This window comes from Anolis carolinensis, chromosome 2 (genome assembly GCF_035594765.1).
Source record: "Anolis carolinensis isolate JA03-04 chromosome 2, rAnoCar3.1.pri, whole genome shotgun sequence".
Taxonomy (NCBI): domain Eukaryota; kingdom Metazoa; phylum Chordata; class Lepidosauria; order Squamata; family Dactyloidae; genus Anolis; species Anolis carolinensis.
Window position 1 is genome coordinate 146,532,524 of NC_085842.1, and position 17,389 is coordinate 146,549,912.

A 17,389-nucleotide genomic window follows, 5' to 3' on the forward strand; every position below is an offset into this window, starting at 1 on the left:
TAAGGATGGGTGGCAATGGGCTCAGCAGGGCGTCTTCCTGAGACGTCCTGGTTTTCCCTTTGGAGGAGATATGACAATGTTTGCCTTGAGGGCGAATCACCTTTTATTCGGCGACTCAAGTCCTATATTGTCCATGCAATCTGATTCTGATTAGGTTATGTGGCAGCGGATTAACCTTTTGTTTTGGGGAAGGTAAACCTGGGTCATAGAAGCTGGGGTTCATGTTGGGGTCAAAATATTTCCCATTTGATTTCATGAATTGACAATTATATGAAATAAAATGAAAAATAAAATAAAGTTGGAGCATAAACCCAGCTGGGAAAAACACATATTTTCCGGGGATCCCAAAGAGTACAAATACATATAGGCAGATGGATAGATTTCAAGGAAGTAAGGGAGAATCCATAGAGGTGGGTTACATTGCATAAAGGGGAATCATGGATGATATAAACAATTGAAAACATTTGATAAGAACGAGGTTTACAACATCTGGGGAACCCAATATGGAAAGTCATAGAAGTGGAGTTCTAGCAGCATGATTTCACAATTCATGAAGTTAGCCCAACGATTAGAAATTCATACAACAGTGGGTCATGAGGGTGTCCAGGTACATACATGAGGAAAAGAGTTCATCTGTTGGTGGAAGGAATTCGTAGAGATGGCATGGGGAAGAGGCACATGCGGGTTGCAGTCTTTGGAAGTATAAGATTTCATAAGTTCAGGGGTAGGTCTGGGGAAGAGTGTTCTTCTCCTTCATAAAATTATGAAGGTATGAATGAAACGTGGAGGGGCACCCGTCCAGGCACCCTCCTGGCAGCTGTAGAGAGGGTGAGGGTCCTTGGAGAACTATGTTTCCCCAGTGGGAGAGCGATCCCCCATCCCCAGTTCACAGAAAGGGGGCCAGGGATCTCCTAAAACCATTCCGCGGGTCGCGGGGAGAGGAAAGTCCGGGATAAGGCAGCAGCCTGGCTTGAAAGGAGCAGTCGGTCCCGTTTGACAGTCAGCTGTTGAGGTGCCGAGAACTGGACCGATTTCGGTTCCGCTGGTGGTCCTTGAGTCAGGGGTCTTAGAAAGGGTTAGGACTAAAAGATGAGTGTGCTAGGGGTAATTTTGATAAAGATATGAGCCAATTTGTACCGTCCGCCGTATTAATCTATGGCGGAGAAGCCTCCGCCAGGGTTTAAAGATCAGACGGGTTAGTGAGAAGGAGAGAGAGAGAAATTGCATGCAAAGGAAGGAGTCAGAGAATGACACAAAATAACCAGATAGAGAGTGTTACTGTTAAAATAAATGCTACTTTTATTGGGGGATTTGTTACATAGTTCAGGGAAGGGGAAAGTGAAGAAAAAAAAGATCTTTTAATAATAGTCTGCTGCGGTCCCGCTCCGTTCCTTTGGTGATGGATCTGCGGAACCCTCCGCTGCGGGTTCAAATTAATTTGAAAGCCGGGGTTTCGGTCATCACAGTGAAGTTTATATTATACAGTAACACTGTTATATTAGGTTTGCATTTGTCTCCATATGCATTTAATAACAAGTGTGGTAGAGGCTTCTTCTTTGGAGGCCTTTAAGCAGAGGCTGGATGGCCATCTGTTGGGGTGCTTCTTGGCAGGGGGTTGGACTGGATGGTCCATGAGGTCTCTTCCAACTCTAGGATTCTATGATTCTACGAACAACAAAACTTTATTACAGTCAATGACCAGCACTATGCATTTAATTGTGCATAGTGGTTGGGAGGTGGCATACAAAAATAATTTTATTATTATTACCATTATTATTATTATTATTATTATTACCATTCCTACTTATTTGTGTTTTCTCTGTGTTAAAAAATAGATTTTTTAAAAGACTCCTGTGATTGCATTGCCTTGAGTCAGGCAGGCCAAGCGGTGGCGAACTTACTGCAGTGTCGAGGAGCCCATTCTCTCCAAGAAGGTCCCTTCCCGCCGGAATCCACTCCAGGCTTTCCCTCGGGCAAGGGCAGCCCAAAGCAGAGCGCCCCCTGGTGCCGACTAGGGCCGCCTTATAAGTGGCAGCACGCGAGGCGCGGAGGGGCAAAACCCGGGCGGCGCGTAGGGAGTGGACTTCGGACCTGGATCCCGGAGAAGTCTTGGCTGAAGAAGGAGCCGCGGAGATCTAGGGAGCCCCGCCGGACGTACAGAAGGTGAGCTCCGCTTTGGCTAGCCTCCCACTCCCAAGTTAGGAAGGACCGCAAGCGGGTTCAGGGCGAGAGAGGGGACGGGGCGGCAGAGGAGGAGGAGGAGGAGGGCGAGAGGAGACTTCCCAGCAAACGCTGCCCAGAGATCTGTCCTGGATGCAAGGGTCTCATAGAGACTTGGCGGGCGTCAACCATAGACCGTTTGTCCCTCCAGATAACGGGATGGGTGGAATCTTAGACCTGGAAGAGACCCCCAAGGGCCATCCAGTCCAACCCGTGCAACAGCACACAATCAAAGCGCCCCCGGCAGAGGGCCATCCAGCCTCTGCTTGAAAACCTCCACCACGCTCCGAAGCAGCACATCTCACTGCCAAACTCTTCCCTTCAGGAAGTTTGGCTGGCATCTTTCCCCCCTGTAATCTGAATCCAGGGCTCCAATGTGTCCTAGTCTCCAGAGCAGCAGAAGACAAGCCTGTCTCCTCCTCAATGGGACAGTCCTTGAAGTATGTAAACACTGCTGTCCTGTCCCCTCTCAGCCTCCTTTTCTCCAAGCTAAACACCCCCAGCTTTCAGCTCAAACTGCGACAGGATTGTCCTCCTGCCAGGTATTTGCAGAGGAACCGGGAGTGAACAACCCATGTGTTCTTATATACTTGTCCTTTCAGCCCCAATTTTTAGAATAAGTAGGAGGATTGGGCTGCTGTGAGATTTCCAGGCTGTATGACCATGTTCCAGAAGCATTTTCTCCTGATGTTTTGCCTGCATCTATGGCAGGCATCCTCGGAGGTTCTGAAATTTGTTTGAAACTAGGCAAGTGGAGTTTATTTATCTGTGGAAGGTCCAGGGTAGGAGAAAGAACTCTTGTCTGTTGGAGGAAAGTGTGAATATTGTATTTGACCACCTTGATTAGCATTGAATAGTCTTGCAGCTTCAAAACATGGCTGCTTCCTGCCTGGGGGAATCCTTTGTCGGGAGGTGATTACCTGGCCCTGGTTGTTTCTTGTCTGGAATTCTCCTGCTTTTGAGTGTTGCTTGAGTGTTCTTTATCTGCTGTCCTGATTCTAGAGTTTTTTAAAATTTTGGTAGCCAGATTTTTTTCAATTTCATGGTCTCCTTTCTGTTGAAATTGTCCACATGTTTATGGACTTCAATGGCATCTCTGTGTAGTCTGGCATGGTGGTTGTTAGTTTCCAACAGACCTCATAACCTCTGAGGATGTCTGCCATAGATGTGGATGAAACACCAGGAGAGAATGCTTCTGGAACATGGCCATACAGCTCGAAAAACTCACAGCAAACCAGTGATCCCAGCCATGAAAGCCTTTGACAACAGAATCTTCTAGTACTATATATATATATGTGCCTTCAAATTGTCTGTGGACTTATGGCAACCCTATTATATTCATAAAGCTTTTGGTGACAAGGAATAATCCGAGATGACCTTACTAATCCCTTCCTCTGAAATCTAGTCTATAGCAAGTGGTATTAATTGCTAGTCTCCCATCCAAGTATTATCCAGGGTTAGCCCTGCTTAGCTTTCAAGATATTACAATGAGCAGAAACATTTGAAAAGTAAACCTGCACTGGGGGTTGACTTAGGTAAACTGACATTGTCTACACAAACTGAATTCCAAATGCAGAGTATTATACCACGTAACATGATTTTTGTTACTGGGTTGTAAATGTCATTTCCTAATTGCTTCTATCATAAAAACATGGAAAAAGTGTATTAACTTTGTTTTTTGCGGGACATCTTTTAGCATTTTGCTCTAGTTTTTCAATGAATCTCTCAATAGAGACTCAACCACTTAAACATAGTTTGTGACAGCGACAAAAACTGAGTTTCTGAAGTATAGCAACTACTTCAAAGTAAGTACTGCACAATTAAATAGGAAATAACACTTTTAAACCAGGAACAGAAACATTTTAAAATTTTGTTCTATGTTATTATTATTTTACCCTAGGAGCGGTGGTGGCGCAATGGGTTAAACCCTTGTGCTGGCTGGACTGCTGACCTGAAGGTTGGGTTGCTGACTGAAAGGTTGCCAGTTTGAATCTGTGAGATGGGGTGAACTCCTGTCTATCAGCTCTAGCTTGCAGGGACATGAGAGAAGCCTCCCAGCAGGATAGTAACACATTCAGGCAACATCCCCTGGGCAACCTCTCTGTAGATGGCCAATTCTCTCACACCAAAAGCGACTTGCAGTATGTTCCCAAGTCACTTCTGACACAATTTTAAAAAGATATTTTATACTGAGAGTCTAATCCCTGCTAGTGTCTTTGCATAGTTCAATCAGTAGTTGGTCATTATTTGAGGTTACATTATAAAGTGTGCTGTCAAAAGTTCCTCCAAAACAGGACAAAACTCAGGATGAGTCAGGATGCCACATTAGTCCTGTTTGATTAATCTGCTTTTTGTCACTATCTAATTCATAATTATATATAGGACATTTCCAGGTAATGATGTTCCCAAGAGGAGTGGTGTGCTGATTTTTAAAATCCTAATGGTTTAGCTTCCAAATGACAATGTTATTCTGCAACGGACCTGCCTTGTTGGCGGAGGCTTTTAGGGATACAGAAAACCCCTTCTTCCACTTTTAATCCCTCTATATTTTGCATCGCCATGTTTGTCTCTTTTATTTCTAAACAAGCAAGCAAACTGTTAAAAAGGAGAGGCTCAAGCTAACTGCAGAGTGTTTATTGGTAGTAGTTGGAGCCCTCAGGCTGGACTCTTCCTCTGTGCAAAGAAAAATGGTAGGAAAAGTTTCAGGAAGATGTTGGAGGATTGCAAATAGAAGACAGTACCAACTGCCTCCCCTCATAAAATCTCATGAAGAAGGTTGCAGAATTGCACAAGAAAAATCTAAATTGGAAACCTTCACAATGTAGAGCAGATATCCTTGTTATGGAAACAAATGTAAATACTGTATTTATGTAGGTTGCTTAGGTTGTATCCACACTTCAGAATTATATCCGTTTGACACCACATTAACTGCCACGTCTCAGTTCTTTGAGATTTGTCGATTTTGTGAGATGTTTACCTTTTTCTGTCATAGAACTTTGTGGACACAATAAATTACAAATCCATGAATTCAATAGGATGGAGGTATGGGAGATAAAGTGGTTGCTGTAATTCTGCAGTGTGGATCTCTCTCAGTCAATGGAAGCTTATTCAACCAACTTTATTCTATCAGTCACTAAGGTGCTACAGGATTCTTTTGCATACTGATATTCCAGACTAACACACCTGCTGCTTTGAGTGGTAAATACTGCTAGTTGTTCAAGATGAAATAAATTTAAAGAAAAGGGATGTGATGATGATCCTATTTCTGGTGAATTGCACATAAGTTATTGAAGAGGATCTATCTGAGTCAGGAAGGTATAATAGCTACTTCTCTATTTAGTAAGGAGAGAGTTGAGCAGAACACACTGTCGGATTCTGTTCTGTGTTTAGTAGGGAAAGTTTACATTAGATAATGGCTGTTAGTTGCCTGGTACCATCTATTGACTACTGTAATGCGTTATCTTTATGTCATGCATCTGCCAAATCATACAAGTTTTAGGCTGTTAATTGATTAAGGCCTCAGATAGGCAAAGACAACACTTCGGAAGCAAGATGCCTACTTGTATTTGCATGCATGTGTTATGTTGTAGCAGGCAGCATTTTAGAAGAAGGCTTTTCACTGTGACAAGCAGATGTCTAAAGAAAAAGAAGAGAGAAATGCCCTTATGATAGCAATTGCCATTTCAGATTTTAAAATCTAAAATAGTTGCATAGATTTAAAAGTTTGCTGCTCAGTTAATTGGGGGCAAGAGCCTCCGGTGGTGCAATGGGTTAAACCTTTGTGCCAGCAGGACTGCTGACCGAAAGGTCGGTGATCTGAATCCAGGGAGCTGGGTGAGCTCCTGTCTGTCAGCTCCAGATTCCCATGCGGGGATATAAGAGAAGCCTCCCACAGGATGGTAACACATCCTGGGCAATGTCCTTGCAGATGGCAAATTCTCTCACACCAGAAGTGACTTGCAGTTTCTCAAGTCGCTCCTGACACAAAAAATTGGGGGCACCTTTTGTTGGTTACATTTATTTTCTAATAGACCCCAACATTGTATGTTCCCATTAACTACAGTAGTCTGTGATACTATTAGCATAGTAAATGTGGGGTCTGTTTTGTTTTTATTATAAACACTGAACTTTACTAGTTAGAGCTTGGTGTTTATAATAGAAAGTAAAATTGTGGTTATTAACCAACTTATAACAACCCTGTGAATAAGATACCTCCAAGTAGTGGCTTACTAAAAACAAATGTATAGGCCGAATTAAGAGTAGAATACACCTAAAAGTATCTCAATATAGAATTTTTTTTCCATATCAAAACATAGCTTCTCCATAAACATCCATTCCTTCTTCTTCCATCCTTTTGTTTTAACAGCCTAATTTGGAGGGAAAAGATGTTGTCATTGTGAAACAACTGGGAGTTAGAATTGTTTGATGATCTATCTCAAAGCAGCTGAAGGTGTAGAGGATCCTGATCTACCTTCTATTGCAGTATATTCTCAATTCGCTTCTGACATGATAAAAAAAATCCTTATAGAGAAGATGGAAACTAACTCCTTTACTCCCCAACTCTGATTTTGAACTGGCAGTGGAGCCCCCAGTGGCACAATGGCTTAAACGCTTGTGCTGGTAGGATTGCTGACCAATAGGTCAGCAATTTGACTCTGAGAAGAGTGGGTGAGCTCCCTCTGTCAGCTCCAGCTCCCCATGCAGGGAGATGAGAGAAGCCTCCCACCAGGATGGTAAAACATCAAACATCCGGGCATCCCCTGGGCAACGTCCTTGCAGACAGCCAATTCTCTCACGTCAGAAGCGACTTGCAGTTTTTCAAGACGCTCCTGACATGGAAAAAAACTGGCAATCACAAGTTAGATACCTAAATTCTTCTTCCAATGAGCATATATTAGAAGGATTGGGGGAAAGCCACATTTAACCACTCCAGTTACAATGAAAACCTAGCATTTAAAAGAGATCAAGAGTAAGCAAGTTCAAGTGAAATTTAAGTAAAACTATCTTGGATTCTGGTTTTTTTTGACAAAGACCAACAGGAGCCATTGTGTTTTACAAGCTGAAGTGACTCAGTGTCATCTGGTTCTGAATATAGCCCAAGGTTAATTCAGCCAGACAATAGGAATTAAAACAAGAAAGAGGAGAGACAGAACAATTCTGTTTGGCTAGATGTGCCTATACAGCTACTTATTTAAACACATACACATATGCCATGTTGTAAATGTAGGAATGATGGTTGTAGTTTAACATAAATTGCTTCTGCTACTAGTGCATTTGTATAGATTACTGCCCGCCCTCATCCAAACTGAAAGGAATGTGATTCACTTTCAAAGGGCGCAAACAATCCTAGTGAGCTTTGTTGATCCATTGTGAAGATGAGTGAGGAGAAATCCCAGCACAATAGGGTTGCTTATGTATTTGGACCAATGAAAATATCTCAGAATAATCAGCAACCCTTCTTCACATTGGTTGTTTTGCAAAATAGTAAGGTACTAGCTGTGCCCGGCCACGCGTTGCTGTGGCTTTAGTGGAATAGCAGTGAATAGCCTTGCAGCCTCAAACCCTGGCTGTTTTCTTCCTAAGGGAATCCTAGTTTGGTGGGCTAGAATACCATGAATAGTCCTGTTGTGGCAGGTATGCATGCTGTTATTTGTCACTTTGATTAGCATGTAATGGCCTCGCAGGTTGTAAGCCTGGCTGCCTCCTCCCTTGGGGGATCCTTTGTTTGGAGGTCTTAGCTGGCCCTGATTGAAGCCCCTCCCTTCCTGTTCAGGGAGTTGAAGAAGGACCAGCAGAAGACAGGGCTCAGTGGAAGGCCTGTCCTCCAGGCTGCTGTAATCAATAGCAATGATATTCAGTATTAATATGAAGGATGTGGGTAGACTACAATTCCTCAGAAATGTTGGGTCAATCCCCCTAACCGCCCCCCCCCCCCAAATATTCACAGGTGGCCACGTTGGGTCTGTGTTCCAAGTTTGGTCCAGATCCATCACTTGCTGGGTTCTGGGTTCTTTGAATACAGATGAACTACAATTCCTAGGCCCCAAAATCGTGCCAGTATTCACAGTTGGGCATGTTCAGTCTGTGTGCCAAGTTTGGTCCAGATCTGACGTTGGCTACCTTCAGTGCTCTGTGGATACGGGTGAATTACAACTCCCGGCTAGCAAATTTAAGCATCCCCCCAACCCCCGCTGCTATATCAAGTTGGCTGTGTTAGATCTGTGTGGCAAGTTTGGTCCAGTTCTGGCTGCCTCCTGCCTTGGGGAATCCTTTGTTTGAAGATGTTAGCTGGCCCTGATTAAAGCCCCTCTCTTCCTGGCCAGGGAGTTGAAGTGGGACCAGCAGAAGACAGGGCTCAGTGGAAGGCCCGTCTGTCAGGGTGCTGTAAGCAATAGCAATGATATTCATTAATAATATGAAGGATGTGGGTGGACTACATTTCCCCAAAAATGTTGAGTCAATCCCCCTAATACTCTCCCAATATTCACAGTTGGCCATGTTGGGTCTGTGTTCCAAGTTATAGGTGAACTGTAACTCCCAGTGTTAAATGTCAATGACCACCTTAGACCTCCATTATTCCCAGTTGGCCATGTTAAATTTGTGCGGTAAGTTTGGTCCAAATGGGCTCAGTGTTCTCTGAATAGAGGTGAACTATATCTCCTGGTTGTCAAGGTCATTCACTGTCAAACCACACCAGTATGTAAATTTGGCCATGTTGGGTCTTTGTTGCAAGTGAGTTCCAGGTCCAGTATTGGTGCGATTCTGAGTGGTCTTTGATTGCTGGTGAACTATAAATCTCAGTCCCTTAAACTCCTATAAATCATGGTGAATTCTCCCCAGTCCTTTCTCTGTTAGTTAGGAGGAGGTAGGAGCGAGGAAGGGTGGAAGGGAGGGGTGTGTCAAAGCCACATCGCCATGACTGCCTAAATGGGCCTGCTTGTAAAAAGCCATGCCGGCATTCCTGGGAGTTAGAGAGGAGGTTGGAGATGGAGGAGGGTAGGATGGGCGAAGAGTGGGGTTTGAAGAAGCAGCGGCGCCATTATTTGATGTAGGACTGCCACAATCCCAGTCCTCTCCCATTGTCCCCAATAGGTGGTTAGGGATTGTGGGTGTTGTAGTTTGCCCTCCCTCCGTCCTCTCGGGCATGTTCGTAGTATTGTCCAAATGTCCCTCACCGATTATTAACTGACACTTCTTGCACTTTTGGCCCAGTTCTTTTTGGAGCCAACCCAGGATTTTATCAATATATTTATTGTATGTGACCTCATTTGTTTTATGATTTGTTTTATTGTTGATTGACTTTTTATTGCTATGTTTTTATATTGTCTGATGTCTGGGCTTGGCCCCATGTAAGCCGCTCTGAGTCCCTTCGGGGAGATGGGGCGGGGTATAAAAATAAAATTATTATTATTATTATTATTATTATTATTAAGTCACAAAGTCTCAAGTTTGTGAAAGCTTGAGATGGGGAAAGCTTTCACCCTTTATTCCTCTGCCTCGTCTTCCTCCCTTGCGTGAGGTAAACCGTCTGGCACAGCGGTTGGGCTGCTCGCGCGCTGCTGCCTGTAATACCCGTATGTCTTCCAAGGGTGGGGGCTGGGGCCTGCACCACGCATGCGCACAATGCTGTTTTCGGTTTTTGGGATTTTGAGGGACATCCACTTTGAATTGTGTTTTGGTTTTGTCGTCTAAACACAGCGGGGAGGACCATGTGTTTTGTTGCCAAGTTTCGTGGTTCTGGGTTTTGTAGTTGTGCTGTTTGCACTAAAGTAGAAATGGTCAGAACAGATTTATATAGATAGATAAGAGAGGGACTGGTCCATGAGGTCACAAAGAGTCGGAAATGACTATGTGATTGAGCAGCAAGAGAGGGAAACAGAAAGCTCAGCATGATATTGCAGCCAAAGCCCCAATGTCTGCTGTTTCTAACAGTCTGACAGCACCTTTGTATTATTATCTATTCTGAAATAAGCCCCATAGAACAAAATGGAAATTTCCAGTTGGAGAGGAAGGCATTTTACTACTTAAGAAAAAAGAACGGTGCATGTGTGTTCATCCCTACCGCTTTCTGTGTAGGAGAAACTAGATGGGCAATTCATTATTACAGTAGAGTCTCACTTATCCAACACTCGCTTATCCAACGTTCTGGATTATCCAACGCATTTTTGTAGTCAATGTTTTCAATATATTGTGATATTTTGATGCTAAATTCATAAATACAGTAATTACTACATAGCATTACTGCGTATTGAACTACTTTTTTCTGTCAAATTTGTTGTATAACATGATGTTTTGGTGCTTAATTTGTAAAATCATAACCTAATTTGGTGTTTAATAGGCTTCTCCTTAATCTCTCCTTATTATCCAACATATTCGCTTATCCAACATTCTGCCAGCCCGTTTATGTTGAATAAGTGAGACTCTACTGTATTTCAAACATGGGGCCCTTTAACGTAGTGTGATTATAGCACTATGATTCGACTTTAACAGCCATTACTCCATCCTGTGGAATCCTGGAATTGGTAGTTGACAAAGGGGCCCTTGGAGTTCTCATCTGTTGCCCCTGAGCAAACTACAAAGAAGAGGATTCCACAGGAGATCCCCCAAGGCAGTTAAAGTAGAGTCATAGTGCCATAACCTTGTAGTCAGACCTCTACATTTGCAGGGCTAAGACCACAGGACTCCACAAAAAGTGGGGAAACCTCAGACGAAGCACGATTCTGTTTACTTGGGAGAACACCTCTCCAGGAATCTCTAGACCAGAGCTTTCCAAACATTTAATGTTGATGATACACTTTTGAGACATGCCTCATTTTGTGACACAGTAACTCAGTTTTACTGACAAAGAGCAGGTTAAGCCAAATCTTTATAAGAAATATTGGCACATAAATGATAATAACAAAATGTTCAGAAACACAACATATCTCATTAAATCCTTTCATTTATATAGATATATTATTAAATATAGGATTTATTGCTTATTTTGCATAGACTCAGGGGTTTCTCATGTTGTTTGCGCAGCACACCCATACGCTAACTTGTTGTGGCACAGAGTTTGGAAAGCTCTGCTCTAGTCTCTTCATCTGGAAGCTCACCAAGGAGTTGTGTTGGAGGACCTTGAGATTCCATGTAATTGGTCAAATAATCAAATCCACAAAAGTTAAACCTGTAAACATAGAGGGCTGACTAATGTGAAACGGGTAATGTGATGGGATAGTGTTTTATCCTACATATTGAGACTTCAGGCTAGTTTTGGAGGAAGTAGACAGTGTATGTGGGGCTGCCCTCTTGCCCTGCTCCCCGAGGCAGCTTTTTCAGTATGCCCAAGGATAAGACCAGCTCTGGCTTTCGCTTCCAGACAGAACTACAGCTTTAGAAAAGGAGTGAAGGAGGTGATATTGTTAGGAAACAAAAGTAACAAACCTATATGCACATAATAATAAATCCCATTGGATTCATTGGGTGGAGTGATGTAGGAGTTTTAGGGTGAAATGTTATGCACATTTTGGGGAATTACGTTTGTATTTCAAAGCTATAAAGACAAGGCAATGGATGGTGCTACATTTTTATAAACAACGCAAACTGTTCTAGCTAACTTGCATGTTACTTTTCCTTTTCTGCAACTCCTATTTTGCTTACCATTCAGGATGAAGAATAATGTGAGAAAACTTGTTTACATGTCTTTGTGACATTCTCCTTGTTCCTAGGAAAAGCATTATCCAAGTGTGGTTTTTGGATACATTCTAACTTTGTATATGTTAGGAAAACATAAATTTGTGACGTTTGATATTTTGCATTTCATACCCTAGACTCCTGATTTTCCTTCCAGCAAATCTATGACCTAATGACTTCTTGCAGAGTAGATGCCAGTTGTCCCCATTGCTGGGATTGTTCACTTTGCTGTTCTTCTTAACTGTTGTGATGACATTTATAGTGAAGACTTCATCCGGCATTCTTGTGTTTGTAATATTAAACATGTTTATACTATAAAATCCCAATATTATAAATAATCTAAAAATCCACATTCACATCTTTATACACCCACACACATATTTAACTGGGAGATGGGAATGGAAACTTTTTAAAAATAATGTTTTCATTTTTGTCCTAATAAGAATTAAATGTTATACTTTCCTAGATTTTTTATTTCCCTGATCCCTTCAGTCTCTCACATAACAACAACAACAACAACAACAACAACAACAAATTGTATTTATTACCAGCCTCTCATGATTGCTTGAGGCAGGTACAACAAAGTCAAAAACATATGAGCGTAAAATATATACAATAAATTAAATAGGTAGGTAAAGGTAAAGGTTTCCCCTGACGTTAAGTCCAGTCGTGTCCGACTCTGAGGGTTGGTGCTCATCTCCATTTCTAAGCCGAAGAGCCGGCGTTGTCCGTAGACCCCTCCAAGGTCATGTGGCCGGCATGACTGCATGGAGCGCCGTTACCTTCCTGCCGGAGCGGTACCTATTGATCTACTCACATTGGCATTTTTTCGAACTGCTAGGTTGGCAGGAGCTGGAGCTAACAGCGGCCGCTCACGCCGCTCCTGGGACCTTTTGGTCTCCAGCTCAGTGCTTTAACGCACTTCGCCACCGGGGCTCCTAAATTAAATAGATAAAACCACAAAAATATTTTTAAAATTGCATCAAACACAGATACCAAATTGACATATAGTAGCAACAGAATGTAAATGAAAACTCATGATTGAAAGTTGACTGGGTAGGCCTGCTGGAAGAAATGGTTCTGAATCCTATAGTCCTTGACCTCAAATTAAAAAGGAAAAAATAGGACCAGGCATAGACATGCATGTAAGTTGTTGTTTTTTAAACAAAGTTACTAAAAATGATCCCCAGGTCCTTAATATGCTAAAACAGGGTTTCTCAAACTGTGCTTCTCCAGATGTTTTGGATTTCAGCTCCCATGGCTGGTAAACTGGCTGAGATTTCTGTGAACTGAAGTCCTAAACACCTGGAGAAGTACAGTTTGAGAAACACTGTCCTAAAAAAAGCAACTTGGCTTTCAGTCACTGTTCCTTTCAAACTCTTTCCAGATTGCCAGTCCCACTACTAAATGCTTTTCCCCGCTTCCTCCATTTTGTTGAGATTTAATTCAAATATCTAAATGTTAGGGATATTGTAGAGCCTTTAAAGTTAGAAACTTTGCAGATTTAAGGAAAATATGCAATGCAAGGAGGAAAGAAGCAGAAAAACGAATAGACTAAGAGAAATACATAATCTAGCAAGTAGAAAGTTGTCTTCTCTGGGCATTGTTGGGCTGCAGTTCCCAGCAGCCCTGGTTGCCATAGCAACATTGAGGAATGCTGGAAAGTACAGTCCAAAACAAACAATTCATCATTCCCATCAATAGTTTAAATTCTGAAATGGAGAGGGAGGGAGGGAGATGCAGTCGTTCTTGCCTGTTGAACTGAATCCCCCCAAGGCCAACTGAGTTTCTTGAATGTCTGTTTTATTTTTTCCCTGGTAGATGTGTTCATCTGGAGGCAGCCACTGACAGGATGTTTGCCATCCATCTTTCCAATGCTTCCCAGGCACTACCGACCACTCACCCGGTGAACAATTCCTCAAGCTACACTGTGCTGGAAAAGCCCCCGTCTTCACCTGCTTTCCCCATTTTCTCTATGACCCTGGGAGCCGTCTCCAACATTGTGGCCTTGGTTATCCTGGTGCAGTCCTATGCCCGTTTCCGACGCCGCTCCAAAGCCACCTTCCTCCTTTTTGCCAGCAGTCTGGTGATCACTGACCTAGCAGGCCATGTCATCCCGGGTTCCTTTGTGTTACATCTGTACGCCACGCGACGTGGCTGGGCAGCCATGGACCCTTCTGGAGCCCTCTGCCAGTTCTTTGGAGCCTCTATGGTATTCTTCGGACTCTGCCCTCTTTTCTTGGGTTTTATCATGGCAGTGGAGCGCTGCGTGGGCATCACCCGTCCTTTGTTGCACGCTGCCTTGGTCACTCCGAGACGGACAAAACTGTCTTTGCTAGGATTGTGGGCTGCTGCTCTAGCCATTGCCCTGATGCCCCTCTGTAGGTTTGGGACCTATGTCAACCAGGCCCAGGGTGCCTGGTGTTTCATCAAGGCGCAGAAGGTGGAAGCATGGCCAGAGGTGGCCTTTGCCTTGCTCTTCTCCTTGCTGGGCTTGGCCTCGCTGCTTGCCTCCTTGATCTGCAATACCTTCAGTGGACTCATCCTAGTGCGGGCTCGGCTCCGTGGACAACGCAAATGTGGGCAACGTCGAGCCAAGGCCCATGACATTGAGATGGTGGTGCAGCTGGTGGGCATCATGGTGGTTTCCTGCATCTGCTGGAGCCCCTTGCTGGTGAGTGATGTGGGAGAAGGAGGAGGACACAGGAGGTAGCTGAAATGATGGAACCCCCTAGAAGGGAATTGGCAGGGATGTCTGCAGTGGGAGCATAAGAGAGGAGAGACTGGGGAGACTTTGTGAGGTCTTTTAGAGTTGGTGGTTAGAACTGAAGGATTCCCAGAGTGCAGAAAGCATCTTAATGAACAATGAGACTCTGAATTGCCATCCTTGAGGATCATAACTGAGAAAAGGTGTGATGTTTCTGCCATCCAGCAACCAAAGCACGTTGGCAGTATCCATGGTTGGCGACCATTTGGAGGTGGTGGGGACTCTGGTATTACCCTCCCTTTTCTTTTTCAAAGATATTTTTCCAGCTTAGAAGTAAATCGAATTTTTATTTTTAAAAAAACCCTCTCACTTGGGCCTTGAACAGCCTCGGGAGGTAATAAGAGATCATTTCAACACGGCGAAATAGTCCCTTATGACACTTAAAGGGTTTGGTGGCCTTGTAAATGAAAGACAGATTTTTCAGCTTTCAAACAATGGAGGGTTTGTCATTACCCACCTGATGTAACTGCATCATGTCCAACCAATCCTCTCTCCTGACTAGTTGGGAGAGGTGTTTTGGACCAGATAAATAATGCTTCACAGACCCAAGCAAGAGAGCCCCTCCACCCCATAAATTAAGCAGAGGCATAGGTTCCTCTTGTTCTCCCATGAGCTGTAGTCATTGAGTCAACCTCCCATCCCTCAGTTGTGCCCAGAGGAGCTGGAAAATTCTTATTCGGCTACCACATTATTGGGTGTGGATGTTAGAGTACCACTAGATTCAATTGAATGGTTGTGTGTGGAGGAAGACGCTGGGGGTTTTAGGGCCACTGGAGAGGGGGGAGGTAGTAGGTTGCGAAAGGGCTCCTGCAGACATACTGATCAGCCTCTCACACTGGTCCTTCTGTCTTCTGTTCCAGGTCTTCGTCATTTTATCAGTGAGCAACTCTCATGGCGATCTGGATTACGGCAAGCTGCTTTTTCTTGGAGTGCGCTTGGCTTCTTGGAACCAGATCCTGGACCCTTGGGTGTACATCCTGCTGCGGCGTGCTGTGTTGCGCAAGATCCTTGCTGTACTTCTGCGGCGCTCTACTCCCAAGGGGATCCGCTTTGACCGTTGGGAGGCCAGCTCCTTCCAAAGCTCAGAGCGTAGTGTTGCTGCTGGCCGCATCTAGCATGGGTTGGACTGCTAAAGATTGTGTAAGGAGCACTTTGCCCAGAGCCTCTCTGGAAATCCTGCAGAACAGTCTCACTGGGGTCCAACATCTGGGGGCCTTGGCTGGTGGTGCTCCAGTATGGGGAGACAGGAGCCATTAAGCACATTTTGGTTTACACTAGCACAAAAGGCGTGTTTGTGGGACCCAAGGCTGAGGGAGCAGAGTATGCTGTTGGCCAGGTTGGAATTTCCTTGTGAATAAGAGGCACCTTTTGAGGCAACTTGCCAAGGAATGTTGTAACCTTTTTATAGGGAAAGGTCATTATTGGGTGGTGATCGAGGATGTGTTCAGATTTCAAAAGGTCCTAGGCTCAGTTCCTGGCCCCTGAGTTAAGCAAGGCTGGGAAAGAGCTCCACTTCAAGTCCTGGAAAACCACCAGTATTTAAAAAAATATTTTTGGCTGCATAAAGTGACAGTAATGACTCAGTGCAAATCAGTTTTGCATTTTCTGGCAATGATGGTGAGGAATATCGTGATTCAGTAAATACTGAATGCATGCAATGCTTCCTAATGCAAGCTGTGAGCCCTCGCTTGAGATCTTTATAACTGTTTGTACCAAAATCCAAAGTAGCAGGATGCTGGTAGTCCAGAGCAGGTTGCCATCTCTAACTTTCTTGTAGGATTCAATTGCAGCCTCTCCAGAGAGCAAGGATTCATGGATTGGTTCCAAATCTAAGATAGCTGTGATAGCCCAAAAGATGACCCTGAGCTACCATCCTTCCTTGAGATACTTGGTTTAGGCAGTTCATTTTCTCTCTTGTGTAATAGAGGCAATCTGGCTAAGTATAAGCGTACCCACCTTTCACACCTGTGCTCGGTGCTGTGTTGGAGAGGACAGCTCTAGGGCACATAGGAGGCCTTTCTTGAGATGTAAATGTGGACAGAAAGCCCCTGCATAGGTGAAGTGGGCTAGAAATGTGCTCCCCAAAAAAATACCTAAAAGTTGTCTTGCACCTTCAAAGGATTTGCACTTTGGTGGGTTCCTGTGCCATGGTGGGAGAACACTATGGGGCCTGGCATGTATTTCACTCAGGAGGAGGCTGTTGAGAATTCTGCACCTTTTCAGAGCAGTGGACCTGATTGATGGATTATCTGTTGGGTGCCTGTGGATACCACCAAATTTTGTACTCTCCGATGCTGCTGACTGGCTCCTGGACTGCTGTGCCAGGGATGCAGGGATCTGGAGCAGATAGCTCTGCAGACCCTGGGAGGAGCTACGCCTGGGGCATCCTAGGACTCCGTCCTATGAGTAATGTTCACTGGCGCTGTGCGCTTGGCAATAAAGCAAACCTGAAGAGAACCCTAGATGGTTATGCTTGATTTGTCTTTGTATCATTGACTTGGTACCAAATTCCTGGCTTTGCCCTATCAGTCAGGTGTGGGATCTCTCTGCTCTGTCTATTGTCCCTTCCTCTTGGGAGTAGTGTGGCCCATAGGGTTGCTGCTGGTTTGGGGGGGGGGGTGTATGTGTTGGAGCCTTGATCAAGCCAAGTTGAAATTTGGCAAATGGCTCCAGCAGCAAAATCTTACACAAAAGCAGATTGTAATGTTTCCTGCAGTCTGTTTTTTTTTC

General features: G+C 44.1%; 1 protein-coding gene across 1 annotated transcript; it reads left to right on the forward strand.

The window, feature by feature from the left end:
* Nucleotides 1-1,831: 1,831 nt before the first annotated feature.
* On the forward strand, nucleotides 1,832-17,116 carry ptger1 (prostaglandin E receptor 1; the record flags this gene model as incomplete). The annotated part of the gene is made up of 3 exons (XM_008104216.3): nucleotides 1,832-2,163; nucleotides 13,714-14,566; nucleotides 15,520-17,116. Coding segments are annotated over 3 exons (1,440 nt in total), but the record flags the coding sequence as incomplete, so codon positions are not given.
* Between the last annotated feature and the right edge of the window lie 273 nt (nucleotides 17,117-17,389).